This window comes from Glandiceps talaboti, chromosome 7 (assembly GCF_964340395.1).
Source record: "Glandiceps talaboti chromosome 7, keGlaTala1.1, whole genome shotgun sequence".
Classification (NCBI taxonomy): domain Eukaryota; kingdom Metazoa; phylum Hemichordata; class Enteropneusta; family Spengelidae; genus Glandiceps; species Glandiceps talaboti.
Window position 1 is genome coordinate 12,520,521 of NC_135555.1, and position 21,172 is coordinate 12,541,692.

The 21,172-nt window shown below is 36.5% G+C and overlaps 2 protein-coding genes across 5 annotated transcripts in view; one reads left to right on the plus strand and one right to left on the minus strand.

The window, feature by feature from the left end:
• LOC144437221 (phosphorylase b kinase regulatory subunit beta-like) overlaps positions 1–21,135 on the minus strand; it is a 28,733-nt gene extending 7,598 nt beyond the window's left edge. The window contains exons 1-16 of one of the 4 annotated variants that reach the window (XM_078126118.1): positions 21,029–21,135; positions 20,145–20,283; positions 19,168–19,267; positions 18,410–18,571; positions 17,661–17,797; positions 17,032–17,191; positions 16,720–16,917; positions 16,055–16,190; positions 15,102–15,257; positions 14,498–14,595; positions 13,663–13,809; positions 13,224–13,412; positions 12,568–12,650; positions 12,157–12,309; positions 8,854–8,962; positions 5,587–5,716 (exon numbers count right to left, since the gene is read on the minus strand). In XM_078126118.1, coding sequence (XP_077982244.1) covers positions 5,587–5,716; positions 8,854–8,962; positions 12,157–12,309; positions 12,568–12,650; positions 13,224–13,412; positions 13,663–13,809; positions 14,498–14,595; positions 15,102–15,257; positions 16,055–16,190; positions 16,720–16,917; positions 17,032–17,191; positions 17,661–17,797; positions 18,410–18,571; positions 19,168–19,267; positions 20,145–20,283; positions 21,029–21,095 — 2,164 coding nt within the window. In that variant the 5' untranslated portion in view covers positions 21,096–21,135. Of the gene's footprint in view, positions 1–5,586; positions 5,717–8,853; positions 8,984–12,156; positions 12,310–12,567; positions 12,651–13,223; positions 13,413–13,662; positions 13,810–14,497; positions 14,596–15,101; positions 15,258–16,054; positions 16,191–16,719; positions 16,918–17,031; positions 17,192–17,660; positions 17,798–18,242; positions 18,269–18,409; positions 18,572–19,167; positions 19,268–20,144; positions 20,284–21,028 lie in introns of those variants that run through there. The other 3 variants (XM_078126117.1, XM_078126116.1, XM_078126119.1) reach the window with 3 other exon arrangements.
• Positions 730–4,879, plus strand: LOC144437294 (uncharacterized). The gene is made up of 3 exons (XM_078126218.1): positions 730–908; positions 1,934–2,090; positions 3,167–4,879. The coding sequence occupies exons 2-3, from the start codon at positions 1,943–1,945 to the stop codon at positions 4,288–4,290; spliced, it is 1,272 nt and encodes a 423-aa protein (XP_077982344.1). The 5' UTR covers positions 730–908; positions 1,934–1,942; the 3' UTR covers positions 4,291–4,879.
• Positions 21,136–21,172: the final 37 nt, after the last annotated feature.

The window sequence follows — 21,172 nt, forward strand, 5'->3', positions numbered from 1 at the left end:
AAACAAAAGAGACAGAACATTTTACACTGAACTAGTTGAAAATGCCATTTTTTCTTGACATGAAATATTGAGGAAGGACCATTTCAAAAGTCCACCACCACACTAAATAATTCTAGCTTTGAAAAGTTTATTTCTCTCATCTGTACTGTAAAGGGGTGTTTGTGATAACTTTCCCATGACATCATCCATGACCTTTGAAAAACTTCCGAAAATAAATAACTCCTTGTAAAACATCAAATTAATCCACAGATATCTGAAATCAGTTGTTAAGCACCACTTTGTGGCTATAATATGGTTAGAAGGAAAAGTGATACCATTAGAACTGATAGATTTTGTCAGTGAATACAAGGAAGCAATGCTGTGTATATAAACATCAATTTGGCACAGTTCTACACCACTGGGGTACATTGAACTATAGAGAAACAGCTGGTTAACATCTGTATCTGCATGTTCTGACACCATTATTGAATTGCGGTCATCCCGTTCTCACATCTATTGAGTTGGTCACATTCTCACAACTGTTTAAGGATGAGTTTGTCAGTCTTACAAGTTTCCCACGACATCAAGGACTCAACTTACTAAAAGAAAAAAACAATCCCTGGTAAAGTGTTTATTCCACAAATGTTTCTGTTAAGATCCACTTTGTAATTTGGTCTGTGTGTATATATAGACAGACGCAATGCTGTAGCTTCATTCTGGACTGAATGCTAGTACCAGTACATGTATGTAGAAACAGCTAGCCTATCACTGATTTGTTTGACAGCATCTCTGTTGTTTTGGTCTGTAAATTCTGGCATCTCTGCTGAATTAGTTAAAGATTTCTGCTGTGAGTTCTGACATCTCTACATCTTCCAAATCAGTTTACAAGTTCTCATATTTCTGTTGAATTGGTCAACATTTTCTCTAAGGTAAGGTACATAAATTTTACTTATCCACCAAGTGTTATTAGTATTACTATAAATTCACTAGTTTTGAGAGATGTTTACAGTAACTGTCAGGTTTCATCACTGATACTGTTCATTTACTTGTAAGATCTGACCACTAAGTTGTTAATGCTTGCACAATAATGCAAAAAGTTATTTGATCATTTTGATGTTGACCCTTTTCACATCATATAGTACTGCTGCTGCTTTCATGAACATGGAGACTGGGGACTTGCTTTTTTCAAACTATACTCCTAAAGTTTTTAGAATTCAACCCTGTGGAAAAGTACACAACAAATAACTCCAGCTGCTTTCAAATAATTCACTCAAATATAGAAATTTTCGGAAACTCATTTTTTTGACAGTGGATGTCTTCAAGGCATCTATGTAGTGCAACTAAGTGTTTTGCCCTCCGCTTCCATAGACCAGTTATTGGTTTCTTCAATGTATTTACAGCAAATTTCACAACACCATTCAGCTTTTCTGTTTGATACAACCACGCGGAAACCAACAAGAAACTGCATATGCAACACTCCAATAAGAAGATCGCATTTTTTGCTACATTGGAGTCAAAATGAAATAAACCATTTCAATATATTGCAACTCCATGCAGACATTTGGGCTCCAATGTTTTTCTTAGTATCAAATACCTGATGAAGGGTGTGTAAAATGTTCTTTGTGGTGTTCATTTGTCTGTACGGTGGATGGTGGCATGTGTAGTTCATGTCACTTAGACAAAATGTAGCAAGAAACAGTATTCACTCAATCTTACTATCTTAAAGTGTAGCATGTCCAGTTTCTTATTGGTTTCTGCATGGTTGCCACAAAAGCTGAACGGTATTGTGAAATTTGCTGTATACTGTATACTAGTACAACACTGCAAGACAAGCATCAAATCTGAATATTTTCCGGAGCAAACTAAAAACACGTCTGTTCAAACATTCATTCATATCTTCTAAAAACTTCCAAAATAAATTATTTTACATTATTTTCCCTTTATTTTCACACAGAAGTAAACAATGAAGATCAACGTATTACAACGGATTGTACAGTACTGTATTGCAGTCTGTATTATCCAACTTTCACTGACTGTTGCCCAGCAACAAAATGAAGGCACTCAGACTGATGTATCTCAACGCTGTGGAAATGGAATTCCTGGTATCCCAGGTAATTCTAAATCAATTTAAATCTTATTCACTGAAGCTGCACCAGCTGTAACAGGGGTATTATTTTTTCAATCAGACAACCAACAATATATTTACTAAAAATTCTTAAAATAACAATTATATATGTCAAATACAGGTCAATTTTATCTATAAGTAGTATAGTAATAAGTTGAAATCATGATTCAATGAGGTGCTGATTTTTGGGTGCTGACCCAGAAATCAATTTGATTTGATATATTGCACCATAATGTGTGTATTGCTCCACAAATATGTTTACCATAGGTGGTTCATTGCTGTACAACATTACTAGTAAGTCATTATAATTATCTAACAAAACAGTTTCAAAAGATGGTCTAACCATAGAGTATATATGTATTCCATCAACGTTTTACATGCGTTGTTATAGCAAATTTTGTAAGTTACTGTATATACGTACATGTAAAGGATTGATTGGTATATTTTAAGTAGTATGGGTGGTAGACTAAAAAGATTCATCATTGACTACACTCATGCAATCACTTATCACAGGTGTTTAGGTAATGGGTAGCTTAGTGTTCTACTGTATGTGGCACAATGTAGGACACTAACAGATACACTGTGCAGGTGATTAGATAGTCTATCTGCTAGACCTCGGGTGTTCTTCCGATACAATACGACACATGACCGAACATCGCTATCGAGGATGGAACATCCAGGTCTAGCAAATGTCATCAGGATATAAATAACTCCCAATCAGAGAACTGCATTAGCGACAAGCACAAACAGAGGACAATGGCTAATTTTTCATGCATATTCATCTTAAGGAGGGGCTTGTAAAAATAACCACCAATGCGTTAACTGAAATGTGTGAAGGACAACGTCTACACACTCATCAAACTCACAATTACCATAAACCGATAAGACATAGTAATGACGTAAATGTGTTTGTCAACACCTGCATGCAGAGATTGAATATATTAAAGTATATATATATGCATATATGGCCCAACCCACAGCTTAACGTAATCTCAATGGAATGTCCGGTCTGAAAATGACATTTGCTAGACAATCAATCACTTCATTATTATATTCCATTAGGTGTTCCAGGAACTAATGGATTACAGGGTACTATAGGTCCAAAAGGAGACAGTGGTTCACCGGGGCTTCCGGGTGCAAAGGGAAACAATGGTTTACAAGGTCCTGTAGGGCTAAAGGGAGCCAATGGTTTGGATGGCATGCCTGGTGAGAAAGGCGAGAAGGGTGACAGGAGTGATCTTGGGTCAAGAGGTCAACCAGGTCAGAAAGGAACCACAGGTAAACCAGGACCAAAGGGAGACAAAGGTGATGTTGGATCGGGAGGAGATGGTGCCAAAGGTCAAATGGGAATCAAAGGTGATAAAGGGTCAATGGGAGGTCAAGGTCTACCAGGTCCTAAAGGTGACATGGGAGAAGTAGGTCAACCAGGTCAGAAAGGAACCACAGGTAAACCAGGACCAATGGGAGACAAGGGTGATGTTGGACAGGGAGGAGTTGGTGTCAAAGGTCAAATGGGAATCAAAGGTGATAAAGGGTCAATGGGAGGTCAAGGTCAACCAGGTCCTAAAGGTGACATGGGAGAAGTAGGTCAACCAGGTCAGAAAGGAACCACAGGTAAACCAGGACCAATGGGAGACAAGGGTGATGTTGGACAGGGAGGAGTTGGTGTCAAAGGTCAAATGGGGATCAAAGGTGATAAAGGGTCAATGGGAGGTCAAGGTGAACCAGGTTCCAAAGGTGACAAGGGAGAAGTAGGTCAGGTACAACAACAACCTAGGGTTGCATTCTCAGTTGCCAAGACAGCTGCCATGGAACCGGCGCCTCGTCACCAAGGGATTGTTTATGATAGAACGTATTCTAATGATGGAAATGGTTATAGCACATCTACTGGTAAATTTACATGCCCTGTCAGTGGTATGTATGTTTTCATGATATCTGCAATGCGACCACAGGGTAACAACCACAGCTTATATGCGTGTTTGATGAAGAACAATGACAGGTTACCTTGCGTACATATAGTCAGAGATAGTACGAGGGAACATGGTTCTGCATCTAACACTGTGATCATGGATGTACAAAAAGGAGAAGTAGTCTGGGTTAGACTTGGCCATAATTATGCTTTGCACAGTGCTGGCAGTGCATACACAACCTTTGCTGGTTACATGTTGTATCCAAAGACACAATAAACGGAATGAAGACAGTCTGGAACACAAAATAAACATTTAATTATCTCTCCCCTGAGAGCAATTTTCACAGTCTTGTTATTATTCTAAGATCAAAGTGAGACTTTCGTTTATAATTTGTCTTTTGCAAATTATCTAAATCTACAAATATAGCAATAGATAATCAAAATTAATCTCCATAGTAATAATTTTATGAATTATCTGTCATGTATGAAATAATACTTTTAACAGCTGTGATAGGTCAGCAACACAATACATCTAGACCGGTTGCCATGGCATCAACTTCCAATAATGCAATCATTTTGTGAGACTGCATTGACTGCAATGTATGATACTCATAGTAATGGGTGTGTTATGATGAAACAGAACGCGCCTTGTACAAGACGAAGTGATCAATGTGAAGGAAGGGACAGCCCACATAAATAAACTTGAACTTGTGAGTTTTGATAATCTTACTAAAACAGTGAGTCCATCAAGCCAGTTGACACTGCCTACTTCTGACCTAAAGAATTGTAGGTTTTGAAAATATATGCTATAGATATATTCTAAAGAATCATGGAATGATTAACATACAGATTGTGTCTACCCATGTTTATATTAGTGTATTGAATATGCTTGATTTTAATATTTTGTTTGATAAGGGGGGGGGGGGGGGGGTTCATGTATAGCTGATGGGGGTGTTGGTTGGTGAGGGTTTATCTTCACAAACAGCACTTGAACAAAACACCCCCACCCCCCCAGTCAGTTAAACATGACTGCCTCCTAATGTCATAATGTCATAATGTCATATATATGAATACTTAGTAGTACAAGCTATTAGACTACATGTAAGTAGACAAGGTCACACAAATTTTGTATTAACAATATCATTTAAATAGAGAATAAAAGTAACATACACTTTAAAAGTTACTGACAGTATCCTTCCAAAGCAACACAGACATGACTATGATGACAACATGTCAGCTATCAGCTAACTAAAACAGTCACACACTAAAACTATTGTTGCAACACTTTGATATAAGTTTCTGTGATTACTCTCACAGCAGGGTGGGTATCTCTGATAGTGAGTTTTTCTCAAATTTTTCCCAGTCCGTGGAAAGACACAGACAGCATTTTATTTCTTAAGCTTTCCATGATCTTCCAGTGTATATTTTTGGGGACTATCTAGATGACAAGGTGACACACAACCTAGGCACCCCTATCATCCATTTATGTAAATCTTCCACATGCAACAATAATACCTATAGTTTGTGTTTGTCTTAGTTTGCTGACAGTGTGTTTTCCATAGTAATATCTCACCTCCATCTGTCAAATAGTGAGGACCTTCTTTCTTGAGAAGCATAGAAAGTAGGAGACTCTGCCATCGAAGACTTTCAGCATGTAGTTTTAACTTCTGAACAACTTCCCACGATGACTTACCCTCAAGTTCCTACAAATTTTCCATGCAAAAAAAAAATTACTGTTTAAGGTGGCTATTACGTCAGCTGTGTTCAACTTGTGTTGCAACAGAGTGCCATCTTTAATAATAACATCCAAAATTGTTTGTTACTGGTCAAAATTATCACGTCTCTGTGAGACACCACATAGTAAGGGATTGGGTAACACCAAATTTTGGTTTCTCACAACAAATAGCTGAATGTCGTATTGGTTTTGAGGTACACACTACGACAGTAATATATGTGTACAGTCCCCATGTCGCTTACCAGTCATAACGTCCCCGGGTCAAAACGTCCCCGGGTCAAAACGTCCCCGGGTATGACCAAAACGTCCCCCGGTCAAAACGTCCCCGGGTCAAAACGTCCTCGGGTATGACCAAAATTTAACCAAGAGACTTGACTGTGTAACAGTTTCCGTTCCTTCCCTAAAACACGGTCAAGTATCGATGCCCATATTCCGAACCATTTTCTGTTCGTGATTTACCGTGAAAGATACAATTTAGTTTTCACCGACTTGCCAGTGCATACTACTTTCGTTCATCACGATTAACTATATTTGCATGATGTGCTAAATACATTGATCAATCGCAACATTCAAGTATTTGAAGCGTCGCCACGCGTGACTTCAAACCTTACCGCCCTCTTCATTTGTGTCGCTAATTAGCACTTGTGTTAGCCGATCCATGGGAGCCGCATAAACGTATTTTGGGCACCTGAGGGGGGTACGCAGTCACATTACTGTATTGTGATGTAAGAAATAGTAAGAAATAAGGATATAATGTAACACACACACACACACACACACACTCACACACAAATAGTTTGGGTCGAGGAAAATGGAAAGACGGGGACGTTTTGACCTGGGGACGTTTTGACCCGGGGACGTTTTGACTTATGGAAACCGGGGACGTTTTGACCCGGGGACGTTTTGACTGGATACCCCCATGTCACTGGTCATGATAAAGGGACTATGATTTCGGCTTCACAGGCTTATAGACATTCCTGTAAGATGTTCCTTCATTAGAATACAAATTTACACATACTTGTATAATTATAGGTTTTTTGTTGTAAAGGCACAAAATTGTTAGTCTACGTAGTTGCCATTTCTGTGCATGTCGTATTGTACAAAAAGTCTGAGAAAAACAAAACTGCAAAAAAAAAACATTTCAACAAATTGTACACTCAAAAACTATGCAGTATTTACTGCAGCATCTAGTTGTTATGACAACAAATAGCATTTGCACACTCTTGACCATCAGTCAAACTATGTTTTTTTAATGGTTTTCTCCTAGAATTGTAGGGATACAAGTCTCTGTAACCAACCAACACTATAGAATCTACTTTGCCTTCATTCAAGTTCATCAAACTGCTACTAGAACTGGTACATTGTAAAACACATCAAGCATTTCACAGAAAACACAGAAATAATGCAATACTCAGAACCACTTTTCAAACTTGTTATTTTGTTATGTTTAATCTGTTCACTCTATTAAATACACCATGTTCCAGTTACCCCCATTCTGCAGCTATTTTCAAAGAAGCACCACAAGAGGGTGCACTACATAATGGAAACTGAAGGCTAACATTTTTGCTCATTGATGCCTACCACATCATGGTAGTACAGAAAGTTGTTGATGTATATCAGTTCCTAAAGTATATGTCATCTCAAACAAATAAGCTGAACTTGTCATACCGGCAATTGTTATCAATTTCAGCTTTGTTAACGATACAAAATTTTTCAAAAGAAGGCCTACAGCACTCAGCTATTGTGGCCCTCATTTCCTTGCTTTTGTATAGCACTCCTAGTGTTCAAACTATGCAATCTTTTGTCTTTTTTTCATACCTGGATCATGACATATTCTCTTACAACAGTCATTAGTATGATTTTATTTCAGGCATACTTCATTCGTAATGATACTCTCATGCATATTTTGAAAAGGATGAGTAAACAAAAACAGAATAGTAACTGAATCAACCAACAAACAAACAAACAAAAAGAAAACCTCTACATTCTCTACACCAACTCACCAAAGAAAGAGGACAGCAATCAGGGTCAAAGGTCATGGTGGAAAGAAAATAAAAAGATGAAGGGATGGATATATACAGAGGATGAAATCAAAATTTTGTGATTAAGGATTTGATGTTATGAAGGAGAAATGTGGTTGATAAAAGGAACCTTTGTGATATTGTTTGTTGTGCAGCCTCAGTGTCACTAATTTTCTGAAGCATTCTGGGAAAAGAATACAGTCTGAAAAATATTCTGGCTAGAGTCTATAGAAATGTCTTCCGGCTAGACTACAGAAATGTACACTGGTTAGACACTACAAAAATATATTTTAGATAGCAACTACAGAAATATATTCTAGTTGGAGACTACAGATATGTATTCTAGCTAGAGACTACAGAAATGTATTCTGGGTAGAGATGACAAATGTATTGTGGGTAGAGATGACAGAAATGTATTGTGGGTAGAGATGACAGAAATGTATTCTGGGTAGAGATGACAGAAATGTATTCTGGGTAGAGATGACAAAAATGTATTCTGGCTAGAGATTACAGAAATGTATTCTGGGTAGAGATGACAAAAATGTATAGATTACAGAAATGTACTCTGGGTAGTGATGACAAAAATGTATTCTGGCTAGAGATGACAGAAATGTATTCTGGGTAGAGATGACAAAAATGTATTCTGGGTAGAGATGACAGAAATGTATTCTGGTTAAAGGTGACAGAAATGTATTCTGGCTAGAGATGACAGAAATGTATTCTGGCTAGAGATGACAGAAACATGTACTGGCTAGACCATATACCCTGGTGGAAGGTCTATGGACTAGACATTGCAAAAAATATATTTTGGATAACGACTATAGAAACATATCTTTTGGATAAATCCCAAACAAACGTATACTGAATACACTCTAAAAAAAAACTATTCTGACAAGAGACCAGAGAAACCATTGTGACTACAGATATTGGAAAGTTTGAGTGTATATGAAAATGCTTGCCATATCAAATACAGGTACATATGTATGTATACTAAAATCTAGGAACAAGAGTGAATGGAAGTGAACCAACAATGTTTGAGATAATGAAAGGGTGAAATGTCAAAGGTCAAAGGTTGTGGACATACCTTGACATTGTACACTTGTCTGTCTGGTTTAGCTGCACGTACACTATCACCTTTTATACTTTGCTGTTGTTTTAACGGAGCATTACCAACTTGTAACTCTTCTAGACGTCTGAATAAATTCATGCACGTGCTGCAAAAAAATATAATCATACACATTTAAAAAATGTTTTCATGCAAAATAAATCTATTGTATCTAAAAAAAACAGCATCAACAACAACTGCTGTTTGCACTACACTACAGGCATTGCAAACAAGTGCAGGTAAGTTGTAACCATGGTAACCACCCTATCTGCAAATACCTCTGTTTAGATTTATATGTTAGACTTGGTCATAGAAACCAACACAATTATATTGTTAGGTGGGCATTTACATATATTGATGTAATAATATTAATCAACTCATGAGTACAAGTGGTCTGCTAACAGACCTTGGAGGTAAACAGCGCCATCTATGGTAGCATAGCAAAGATATCACACCTACTGCTAGCTGTGGGAAGTGTTTGTATTACATATATTATATTATATTTATGTAACGGACAATGTTTGTCTTCAGATTCCTTTGTCACACCAAAATAAAAATTACCATGCATATACACGCTAAGTTCCTATGTTACGCAGAGCTAGGTTTCACTAATACATTACAAATATCAGTATGTATTATTGAACACAAATGCTATGCATTGGTAGGTTTAGGTTTAGGCTCAGTACACAAAAGAAAATTTCTAAATACAAAAATGTTACCAACGGTATGTTAAAGATGGCCACTCTGTAGATGCTAAGGCTGCACATTGTGCATTTTTGTAAGTGCAAAGGTGAGCTGGGTAACATTCACTTTAAGGAAATGTTGTCTATCTGGAGATAGAACTCACCAAAATGAAAACAGCAATAAGAGTGGGTCAAAGTAACAGCAAGGGAATGAGTCATGGTAGAAAAAAAGGAATGAAATGGTGACAAACTTAAAGAAAATAGCACCAAAGGTGTTGTAGCACAACTGACTTTACTGAAATTAATGCATGCCATATTGTTATCATATGAGAATTTTTGAACTTGATTCCTAGTTGCTATGGTCATTATCAGCGTAGTTTTGTTAACTTGATTCCCAGTTGCTATGGTCATTATCAGCATAGTTTTGTCAACTTGATTCCTAGTTGCTATGGTCATTATCAGCATAGTTTTGTCAACTTGATTCCTAGTTGCTAAGGTCATTATCAGCATAGTTTTGTCAACTTGATTCCTAGTTGCTATGGTCATTATCAGCATAGTTTTGTCAACTTGATTCCTAGTTGCTAAGGTCATTATCAGCATAGTTTTGTCAACTAGATTCCTAGTTGCTATGGTCATTATCAGCATAGTTTTGTCAACTTGATTCCTAGTTGCTAGGGTCATTATCAGCATAGTTTTGTCAACTTGATTCCTAGTTGCTATGGTCATTATCAGCATAGTTTTGTCAACTTGATTCCTAGTTGCTATGGTCATTATCAGCATAGTTTTGTCAACTTGATTCCTAGTTGCTATGGTCATTATCAGCATAGTTTTATTTTCAACAACAAAATTAAGCATCAAATGTAATATCCCAACAAAGTACCATAATAATTAGCACACACACACACACACACACACACACACACACACACACACACACACACACACACACACACACACACACACACACACACAGATACACACACACACATACACATACACACACACACACACACACACACACACACACACACACACACACACACACACACACACACACACACACACACACACACACACACACAGAGGCAGACATTTCACAATGCCTATATTACTACTGACCCTTCAGTTCACTTGTGCTAAAAAGACAATAAGAATCCATAATTTTAGTTTGTTGTAGAATGTACACACATTGATTCCATTGCAATATATAAGACAGCATCAGAGTTAGACAGGATGTACATAGCAGTAGTAGTAGTAGTAGTAGTACAGCAATGAGGTCAAAGGTAAAGATGATGGAGTTGGTTTAGAGATGGTATAAACCCTTGGACCAATGGACAAGGGTATTTTCATAACCAGTAATCACGTCCTATCCTGTTTGTAAACTGTAAAACTTCAAAATTAAGATCTGTAAACTTGATGTCAATCATACTTCGCAACAACTGGGTTTTTCCTATGAAATCCAGTGGAAAGTACCGTTTTCTAGGTACATGTTAAATAAATTTATCAACATTTTATTGCAGTGTGCAGGCAATCATATCTTTTGTACAACGTAAAGATGGAGTATTGTCTCTGTGATTTTCTTTCACACTAAATACAACAGAAGAAGTATGTCATTCCTAATTTACACTTCAGTAAAGTGTACTGCCCAGCCCCCCCCCCCTCCCCCTCCCCCCTCCGGCCTTGCCCACCCTCATTGAAGTATAGATTGTGTCAAGTTGTGCAAGTGTGATACAGTCTTACACAGGTAACAGCTCTAAAACAAATGAAGAATTAGAAACCAAGATAAAAAGTTAAAGGTTGCTACACTGCTAAGGTGAGAGGTCAAGGATGGAAACACTCAGCATGAGGTCAAAGGGTATTGATAGCATAATGAGGTCATAGGTCAAAGGTTGACACATTCAACGTAAGGTAAAAGTATTGATAGCATAATGATAAGGTTATGGTCAGGCAATGATGGTATAAATACAAAGTAATGAACCCCTAATCCTAGACACTACATCTCATAAAGGTTGGACAACCAGGTGAAGGGGTCAAAGGTTGCCAAAAAGTACAAGTCAAAGGTCACAACTTTGTGTGTTCAGGTTAAAGGCTTTAGTACAATGTTAAATCATCAATAGATAAAAAAAGAATAGAAAAAATTGAGATAGAACTCTCATTTTAGAATGGTTGGCAATATTTCAGACTAAGAAAATCTTCATTGCACATATTGGCAGGGAGATAAACATTATAAAAATCCAGTGAAAGAACTACAGCTGACTGTTAGATACACTACTGTTAGGCTCTCTAGTGGCCCGGCCCAATGGATGCATCTGTACAGTTCAGTTCAGTAAAGTGTTCACCACCTGACCCTGATAGGAAATCAAATTAAACAGTGCTGGTACTTCCTTTTCTTTTACTTCTGTAACCAGTAAGAGTAAAACTCTCATACTATGTCAAGCATAAATGCTTCATGTTCAAATTCTCAAGCTAATCAAGTAATGGAAACCCCTTCACCAGGGACAAACAGATGTATGAAACCACAAAGACTGTGTTTGAAATTTGAAAGTGAATGACCTAGATATCACTAAAATGATGTAGAATAGCATCTATAGATACAAACCTTCTGTGTTCATCCATACCAATAAAGTCCAATGGTTCTACAATAGCAGTGTCTATCATGGTCTGTAATCTTCCTAGTTTGACTTTGATACCATTACACTCTCCTCTCTTAAAACTAGCCAAGAGATCCAGCATCTCAGCCTGTGCGCTTCCACTGAGACAAATAAAATAAACGAAAGAATAACAATTAAACACCACAAGAGGGACACTCATAATTTGCTGTTAACTCAGAACTATTTAATTTCTGAACAAAACTGCATTTACCTATTGATAACTTGTCTGAATTTTTTTGTTCTTTTGGAAAACAGACATTTTCAGTTTGTCTAACAGGCACAATAAGTGAACTTATAGTTTGAATTGTGTACACCTTCATGATATTTGACTGCTTCATAAAATGATAAGAGGACAGTACCAGATGTGATCTTCTCTTATTATAACACAGAACGTTGGTCTACCATGCAAAGTCCAAGCATTACGAATGAATGCAATATGAGCCTGTGAAAAACAAAAAAAGTACAATGTACTAATGAATGTGATCATGACATAGGGCTACATACAAAGGATCTAACTGGAAATTGAATACATAGTTTATTTTCATTGGTATTACATAGTAGTCTATATTTATACTGTTGTTACTGTCCATACTGCAGGAGCTTACTTGCCGTCCCTCATTCATTCATATCAAAATGTGATTTCTTAAAGTGACACACAAGCAAATTGCCTCTTCAGGTCATTCATTAGAAACTCATGACAAATCTGTATCCTTAAAAATATATAATTACAAATGGAATAAATATAATAAAAAAATAAATAAATAAATAAATAAAACAATATATAAATAAAAAAATAAATAAATAAATAAATAAATAAATAAATAAATAAATAAATAAAATAAAAAAATAATTTAAAAAAAGACAAAATATATATAGAAAACTTGGAGATGGTTCAACAATATTTACACAAAATGTTTTTCCTAAATCATACTAAATATATAACTGTCTAGTGTAATATTCAGGTGTTGATTATTTCATTGACCCTTGACCTAAGGTTAAAGTTCAATGACCTTACCTTGATATCATCAATGAGTAGAGACATGTCTTGTGCCATGTAGAAGTCAGTCAAATCAAAGACAATAGGATAACATAGCACAGTTTTACCCATGATCCGATAACATTTACTGGTGCCAAGACTTCCAATGGGTCTAGGTGGACGACCTGACAGACCAAGTTTATTGTTTACGCCAAGACTTTCAAAGGCCTGCATAGAGATACAAAATGTTGTATATGTGTGAAAAGGAAGGGGAATATGATGGGACTTTCTCAGATTTATGGATAAGTTCAGAGTACAAAACCTGTCATTTAAAAGAGGAAGGTTTCAACTTTGAGTCAATTTGACACTGAACTTTAATTTTGTACTTTTCTGATAACACTATTTCTGTAATATTTTACTCAACAAAGACACACTTGCTTGTATAGTTAGGGGGCATATTTCATTGTGGGGTTCTTACCTTAACCAGATGACTAGGGGGCCATATTTCATATGGCTCCACTTGTATCGGTGTTTGAGCTGGAATTCCATATGTAGCCAGAATAGATTGCAAACGTGCAGATTCTGCTACCAATGTGATCTGGATACACAGATCCCTGGGAGGTTTCTATGGGTAGATGTATAAAACAAAGTTATGACATGTACCTGTATGCACATGTACATATATACTGTAGTGTTGTGATGTTGCTAAGGGCACAGCAGTCTAGATACACACATCCTTGCGAGGTTTCCATGGGTAGGTATAAAACAAAGTGACATGTGCGCACATGGATGGTGTACAGTTGTGATGTTGCTAAGGGCACAGAAGTTGTACTTTGGTGTTTCGTTGAACGATGCAAGGTGTTCTACATGGTAAAGTTACTATTTACACATCAATTTATTGATGGGTATATAATTGCCATCTCTCATTCATCAGGCATACGATCAGAAAACTCAGTTGATTTTTTTTACCATCTTCACTTTCATTTGACCTCCTTGGGAGGTTTCTATGGGTAAGTGTATATATATGTAAAGAACAAGTTTTTAATTATGTATAGGCACATATACATGTCTGATGTAATGTAATGTTATAATCTTGATAAAGGCACACAGTCATAGTTCGGAGTGCATCACTGAATGAAGCAAAGTAAGGATAAGGCTAGGACCTACACATCTATTTATTGATTGTAACATGGGTATAAAACTACTGTCATCCAAGGTCATTTGATCAGAAAATTAATTTTATACTTTACAAGTTTGCCATCTTTTTTTTATGCATAGTGTCTAGTTACGAGAAGAGTTGATGTTTTGTATACCTTGAAATTAGCATATCTTCCTTGCTGTTTCTTCTTCAACCCAGTGCCTTTGCATCTACCCAGCGGATCAAGTTCTTGGAATTTCAGCAAGTTGTCAACTGTAGTACATGTATCATATATACAAATGTAAGTGATACAATGAGTTGTAAAAGGTGACCAGACTTGATACATCATACAGGTGTGCTGTGTATATTTTGAAGTTGAATGCTGGACATGTACAATTGATTGTTGTAGCTTATAGTTATACACAGTTCTACACTTTAATCTAGTCTAGTCCCTATTCGGAATCATTACGATTTACACCTCCATTCACAGAGACCATGTTGGCATCCAGACTACATTTTCTCATAATTTTTACACATTCCTGTCCAAAACAGCTTAACATTCCTTCAACGCTTTTCTATAGAATAACTTCTCAGTACAGTAAAATTTACATTTTGGATTAAAAGAAAGGAAGACTTCTACTTGAGCTGTTTTTCTGCTGCACTTTCACTTTCCTTGTTCATGAAAATAGGACAACAGAGAACATTACAAGTACATGGTGCAAATACCCCAAATACACCACACTAGCACTCATGCATAATGGGCTTGCCTTAATACTCACCTAGAAGACAGGATATGAAGTGAACGGACTGTCCCCACAAAAACAACTTGCTACCATACACTTCTTCACTTGGCAGTTTGTCTTGACTTCCTGGATTTTCTTTCTCGGCAGCAACACAGTGTTTGGGGACAAAATAATACTTTGGTACTACAGGACCTGAAACAGAGAGTAAAATGAAAACCATTTCACCATAAACTATTTGCCAATACCTTTCTTTGTAGCGATATTAGGAATACAAACTCTACACACAAAAAGGAATTTCTTTTACAGCTGACAAAGTAAATAACTTTTGTATTCCTTGTTCATTATATTTTCCCTATGGTTTCCAATCATAATTATAGTGTGCACCTGGAAATGTGTGGTATATTCTAATTCATGCAAATATATTTGCTACATTTGCATACACACATAAATTCCCCATTTCAAACTTATAACGACCCACCTTATATATATATATACAATCACAATATAAGAAGTCAAACTCAACATCATTCTATGATGCCGTAAGTACACTATGCCATATTCTAGTTGGTTACAGGAAACATAAAAGATGGCATGGTTTTGCCACTAGGAGTGCTGTTCACAAGTCATTGTGTGGGCAGAAGTGAGGGCCAGAATGGCTTAGTGAGTATCATAGCATAAGACTGCAGATACAAAATTATCACTCATTTTCAGCCGTGTTCCCCAGGTACTATTTTATTAGCGACTACCCAATACCATAATAATCTTTTCAAAGCTCAGGAGATTCGTCCCACTCATTTTATTCATTGCTTCATACATTACTCTATGACCAGTGGCCATGTCGAAAGTTTTGGCCCTCACTTTGCCAAATCTGAGATGCCCTCTTGACTGCGAAATTACTGGTATGTCAGTAAACATGATATAGTGTATTGATATTTTCAACTGAACACTTTACATAACGGTTGTCATCATTCTCTGAAATCAATACTGACCTTCAGGGGAGTATTTTAGTATTGGCCTAAGGAGCTCTCTGTACTCCTCAACTTGTTCTTTGTTTTCCTTAGCAACGCCATCAATTATCATGTAGGCATAAAACAGAGGCCATTCAGATTCTATGCCATCAAACAGCTGTAATGAAGCAATAAACATCTATAACTTTAAGGCCTGAGATTTGTCATTGGCATGGAATGCTTAAACACTGTTCACACTTTATCCCAAATATTTGACTTATAATATACAGTATGGACCTCTGGTAAATCACATCTCTGAAATAAAGTCACGATTTTGGCTCTCTCAGTAACTTGTGCTTAGAAAAACAGCTACTGGGTTTATTTAAAACATAATTAAATCTTTGATGTCAAAGATAGTCAGCAGAAACCAAGAAAACTATGAAACATGAAGAAATTTGAAATCATCAGTGTCCTTGTGACTGATTTGGCACACCCCTGACACTCAACAATTTCTTGTAACACGCCATTGTTTGGTGCTCCCCTATCCTTACTATGTGATTACTTACAAGAAATCTGGTGCGTTAGTCATTTTTAGCATTCTTTGTCAATCTTTTTTTTTTGTCTTTTATCATACAGTACACTGGTCATCATGACTCAATGTAGCATAACTTAGTCACATGTTATCATCTGATCAGTCTTATACTTACTTTAATCTCAGCAGGTCTATAATGTTTTCTATTGTGGTCTTCTAGTACAGTGCAATAACCATCACGAAGACATCTCTTGAAGCCAAATTTGCCTTTCAGTTTCCTTACCACTTTATCAAGTGTTCTGTTGACTACGTCCTCTTTACTCACAGCAAAGGCAGGAAAACTCAAAGTCGGTATCAGGGAAGCATCAGTATTCTGTCAACAAATAATCACATCTTATGAGTTGATGAAATAGGAAAATTTACTTGTTCTGATGGCAAATGGGCTATTTATGTATATATTTGATATAAATGACTATTTTCAATTTACCTTGGAGCTACTTTCCCTTGGTAGTAATGTTTCAAGAGTTGTTCTATTTCTGTTGTGTGCATCAATGTCTACGTACGTCAAGTTCCAGGCACCACCATGTTCACCGAATAAATTAAAACCACTCATGACTTCCAGGGCTGCTTTGGCCATACCAATAGAACTGAAAACAGTAATGCAGAATTTGTTATGTTAGGTCTGTCGGTATATATATATTATTATTATCATTATCTTTATTTAAGGCCAACAGCCAATATACTTAAAATAAAAAAAAAGAGAAAACACTTATATTGTTCTCTGTTATTCAGCCAAGGAAAATATGAGTGGCCTTGTCACCACATCTTTGACTTGTTGTGACCTTTATGTTAAGGGTATTTTTTCCCTGCATGTGAAACATACTGGAAAACAATTATTATAAACATTGTTTACAAATTGATTAAATTAAGAGAGAACTGAAACAGTATGCAAACTTGTTCAATATCTTTGTACACCTGGATATGAACACCACTTAAAAATAATTGTGGCACATAGTGAATATTGATTGACGTGTCAATTTCACCAGTTCTTGCAATGTCATTTACATGGGGGTTCTAAGACCTTAGCAAAAACACTCACTCAAAAAATGAACCCACCTAGAATGTAGTTCCATTGTTCCATTGTTATATTTACTACCTCTTTCCCACATACCATAGTCTGGTGTTCTGTAAGCCCTCTCCAAATAATAAACAAGATTCTGGACAAAGTTCACCTCATCCATTGTGTAAATGATCTGAAAAGAAAAAAGTCAAGAATTCAAGTTTTTTAAGATATACCTTGGAATTACAGTTTCATGCTCTAAAAACTAGTTTGATTATATTTCTGAATATTTGTTTGGCATTTAGTGCTGTGCACAACTGACATATAACTGACATGTATATATTTGAAATCACTTCTCAGTCAAAATGTAGTCATATTGCTCCAGGTAAATGCTAATTCAATACAAAATCTACCCGTTATCAGAAAGACAAAAGATTATTTAGTTTGGCCACTAGGAGTGCTATTCGGAAGCAGCTTTAGGAAGAGAAGTGAGGGCCATAAAGAGTGAGTACTACTATATTCTCTTTCTAAAACTTGTCATTTGGCCCTGCCTGCTTCAAAAAGTACATCAATTCTCAGCAAGAGCAAATATATGTAAATTGCACATATTTCAAAAATGGTGTATCAAAACAGCCTACCTGCAGACCAGATTGTATCATTTGTGCTAAGAATTATATTCTCTTTCTAAAACTTGTCATTCAGCCCTGCCTACTTCATATTAAAGTAAAAAGTACATCAATTCTCAGCTAGTGCAAAGATATGTAAATTGCACATATTTCAAAAATGGTATATCAAAACAGCCTACCTGCAGACCAGATTGTATCATTTGTGCTAAGAATAACAAAAACAGTGAAATGGCATCCATTTGTAAATGTTCATAGTCAGGATCTTCAATATATTTCCCATCCAGTTGAAATTTTGAATGTAAAGCATTTTGGGCTATTTGTTCTTTCTTGAATGTTTCAACCTGGAAGTACAACAAAATAGATTTGTAATTACTGTTTAGCTGCCTGAATTAAGTTTCCAGGTTACTTGGTAGATTATCATTGCTCATCATATCCCTGACCTTAATTGACCTTGTGAATGACTGGAGAAAAGAAATACATTTATCATACAAACAAACAAACAAACAAACAAACAAACAAACACAGTCAACACTTCATGACCTATATCTACAAACTGCAAAATGTTACACCTCTGAAAGACGAAAAAGTCTGGGAGTCCTTTTGTGAAATAATTCAAGGGAGAACTCATTCTCACACGCCAGAGCACATATTTCTGCTGAAACAATGAAATATTGCAGGTATGTTTTGGATGGTGCTGTAAAGAGGCCTGTGGGTTATGACATTCATGTACACACAGTTGACAGTTCTTGGATGAACATCAAGATAAAACCAATACAACGATTACACCATAGAATAAAGTAGCTTGTGTCATGAGAAAATTGTTACCCCTTTGTACTGTTACGGGCATACAAAAGGCTGTTGACTATCCATTCCACCCCCACCCCCACCCCCACCCCCACCCCAGCTCAGAGAAACTGACGAGTCCCTCCTGCCCTACCTTGTCTGCTTGTTTCATATAACAGAACAGGATTCCTCTCATACACTTGACAGCTGATTGTTCAAGTTCATAAGTACGCCCAAGGTCATTGTCAATGTGCCTGTAAAATTAAATGACATTTTCATTACAAACTTCATTTCTGATGGAAACTTAAGTAATCGTCACATATCTCTTTACAACAGTGTCATAAACTGTATGAACTCATCTTTTCCATCATAACATAAAGTAACACACTCGTTCATTCATGTCATCATTATATACAGTAACACGTTGTCTGTTCAGGTGCCAATGTGTACATATTGTAAATATATCATTCCATGACATGTCTATCCTCCATTGGTATCTTGTTAGCTTTGTATGACAGTTATTCAGTTAACTCATGACAGCATTCTCTTTTTAAAAATACAAACTTCTGTGAAATGTTTTTTTTTGTACCTGAAAGCTAATACATGTCCCCAAACAGCTTCAGCTCAAAAAAATAGGTATACATGATAATGCCATCAACTATCCCTTACCAAAACTCTGACATTTTCCTTTTTCGTATTGTAAAATGCCAATGACCTAGACTCCCACAGAAGGAATCAACACTTCTATCAACCACATTTTACCAACATCCTGCAAAGTATGTTTTTTGTTTACCTGTAAGCTAACGCCAGCAACTAGACTGCCATAGCACAATGAACACTTTTATTTACCATCCCTTACCAAAACTATATGATGTTTTTGTTTACCTTTAAGCTAACGCCAGTGACTGTACTGTAACAGCACAATGAACACACTTTTATTTACCACCCCTTACCTAAACGTTGTGATGTCTTTGTTTACCTGTAAGCTAACGCCAGTGACCGTACTGCTACAGCACAATACATACTGCCATGGACTTTATCTGCCAGCTAATACCAGCAACCAGATTGTCGTAGCACAATAAACACTTTATTTACCGCCCCTTACTCAAACTCTATGATGTTTTTGTTTACCTGTAAGCTAACGCCAGTGACCATACTGCAACAGCACAATAAACACTGTCACGAACTTTGGCATCTTGAGTTTCTCCATCTGTATCCACTGGAAACATTCCAGTTATAGGACTTTGAAAACATAATATTTGATTTTTCACTGAAATAAATTTAGAAAATTAAAAATGATTAATGTTTAGGTTTAGAGTTAGAGTTAATTAAGTTAGTGTGGTTTGAGAAGAAATGTATTGTTGTTTTTGTTCCAGTTTGTACTATTGGCAATGATGGCTTCAAAAAGAACTTATTTCAATGGTTTTCACTCTATAGTTGTAAAGAAAAAATTATTTACATAGAATACAAATTCAATCAAAGTGAAATTTTAAAAGGTCATGAGTAGAATTTTCACACTGACACTGTTCCTAACAAATTACCCTTGCATTCTAACATTGAGATGCAATACATGTATGTGGGAAGAAGGTATAGACAGTAGACTAGATTTCGGCTACATTTCGTAATTTACAATTTACATATGAAAACAAGGAATTTCCAGCATATCCAGCCTCGAAGTTTTATGTAAGAAAATGTACACGTACAATGTCTGTCAAGAATCGAGGGCAGTACGTCAGCTTCAAGAGAATAGGGATATATAAAATGTTCACACATAAATACAGACTGGTAGTGGTAGCTCTGGATCACGCGGATGTATACGCTACGAGATTCGACACGCCTTCCACGACTGTCGAACCTCGTAGCATATACCCAGGCCAGAGCGAGCAGAATGACAGTTTTGACTTTCAGTGTGTTGTAACTTGTTTCTTGTCACATAACATCAGGATTTTAAAGTACATGTTCAACACTTATGATAAAAATTTCACCTCTACAAACTAACAGAATGTCCAACTAACCTATTCTGTAGTAGTAATCTAGTTTCTCTATTGTTTCTTTGTATTTTTCCTGATCAATTCGTTCCATCCTCTCCGTTCCCTTATGCCTTAGGCCGACACCGAACGTTCCTCCAATCCCAGTCATTGAGCTGGTCGTCAAAAAGG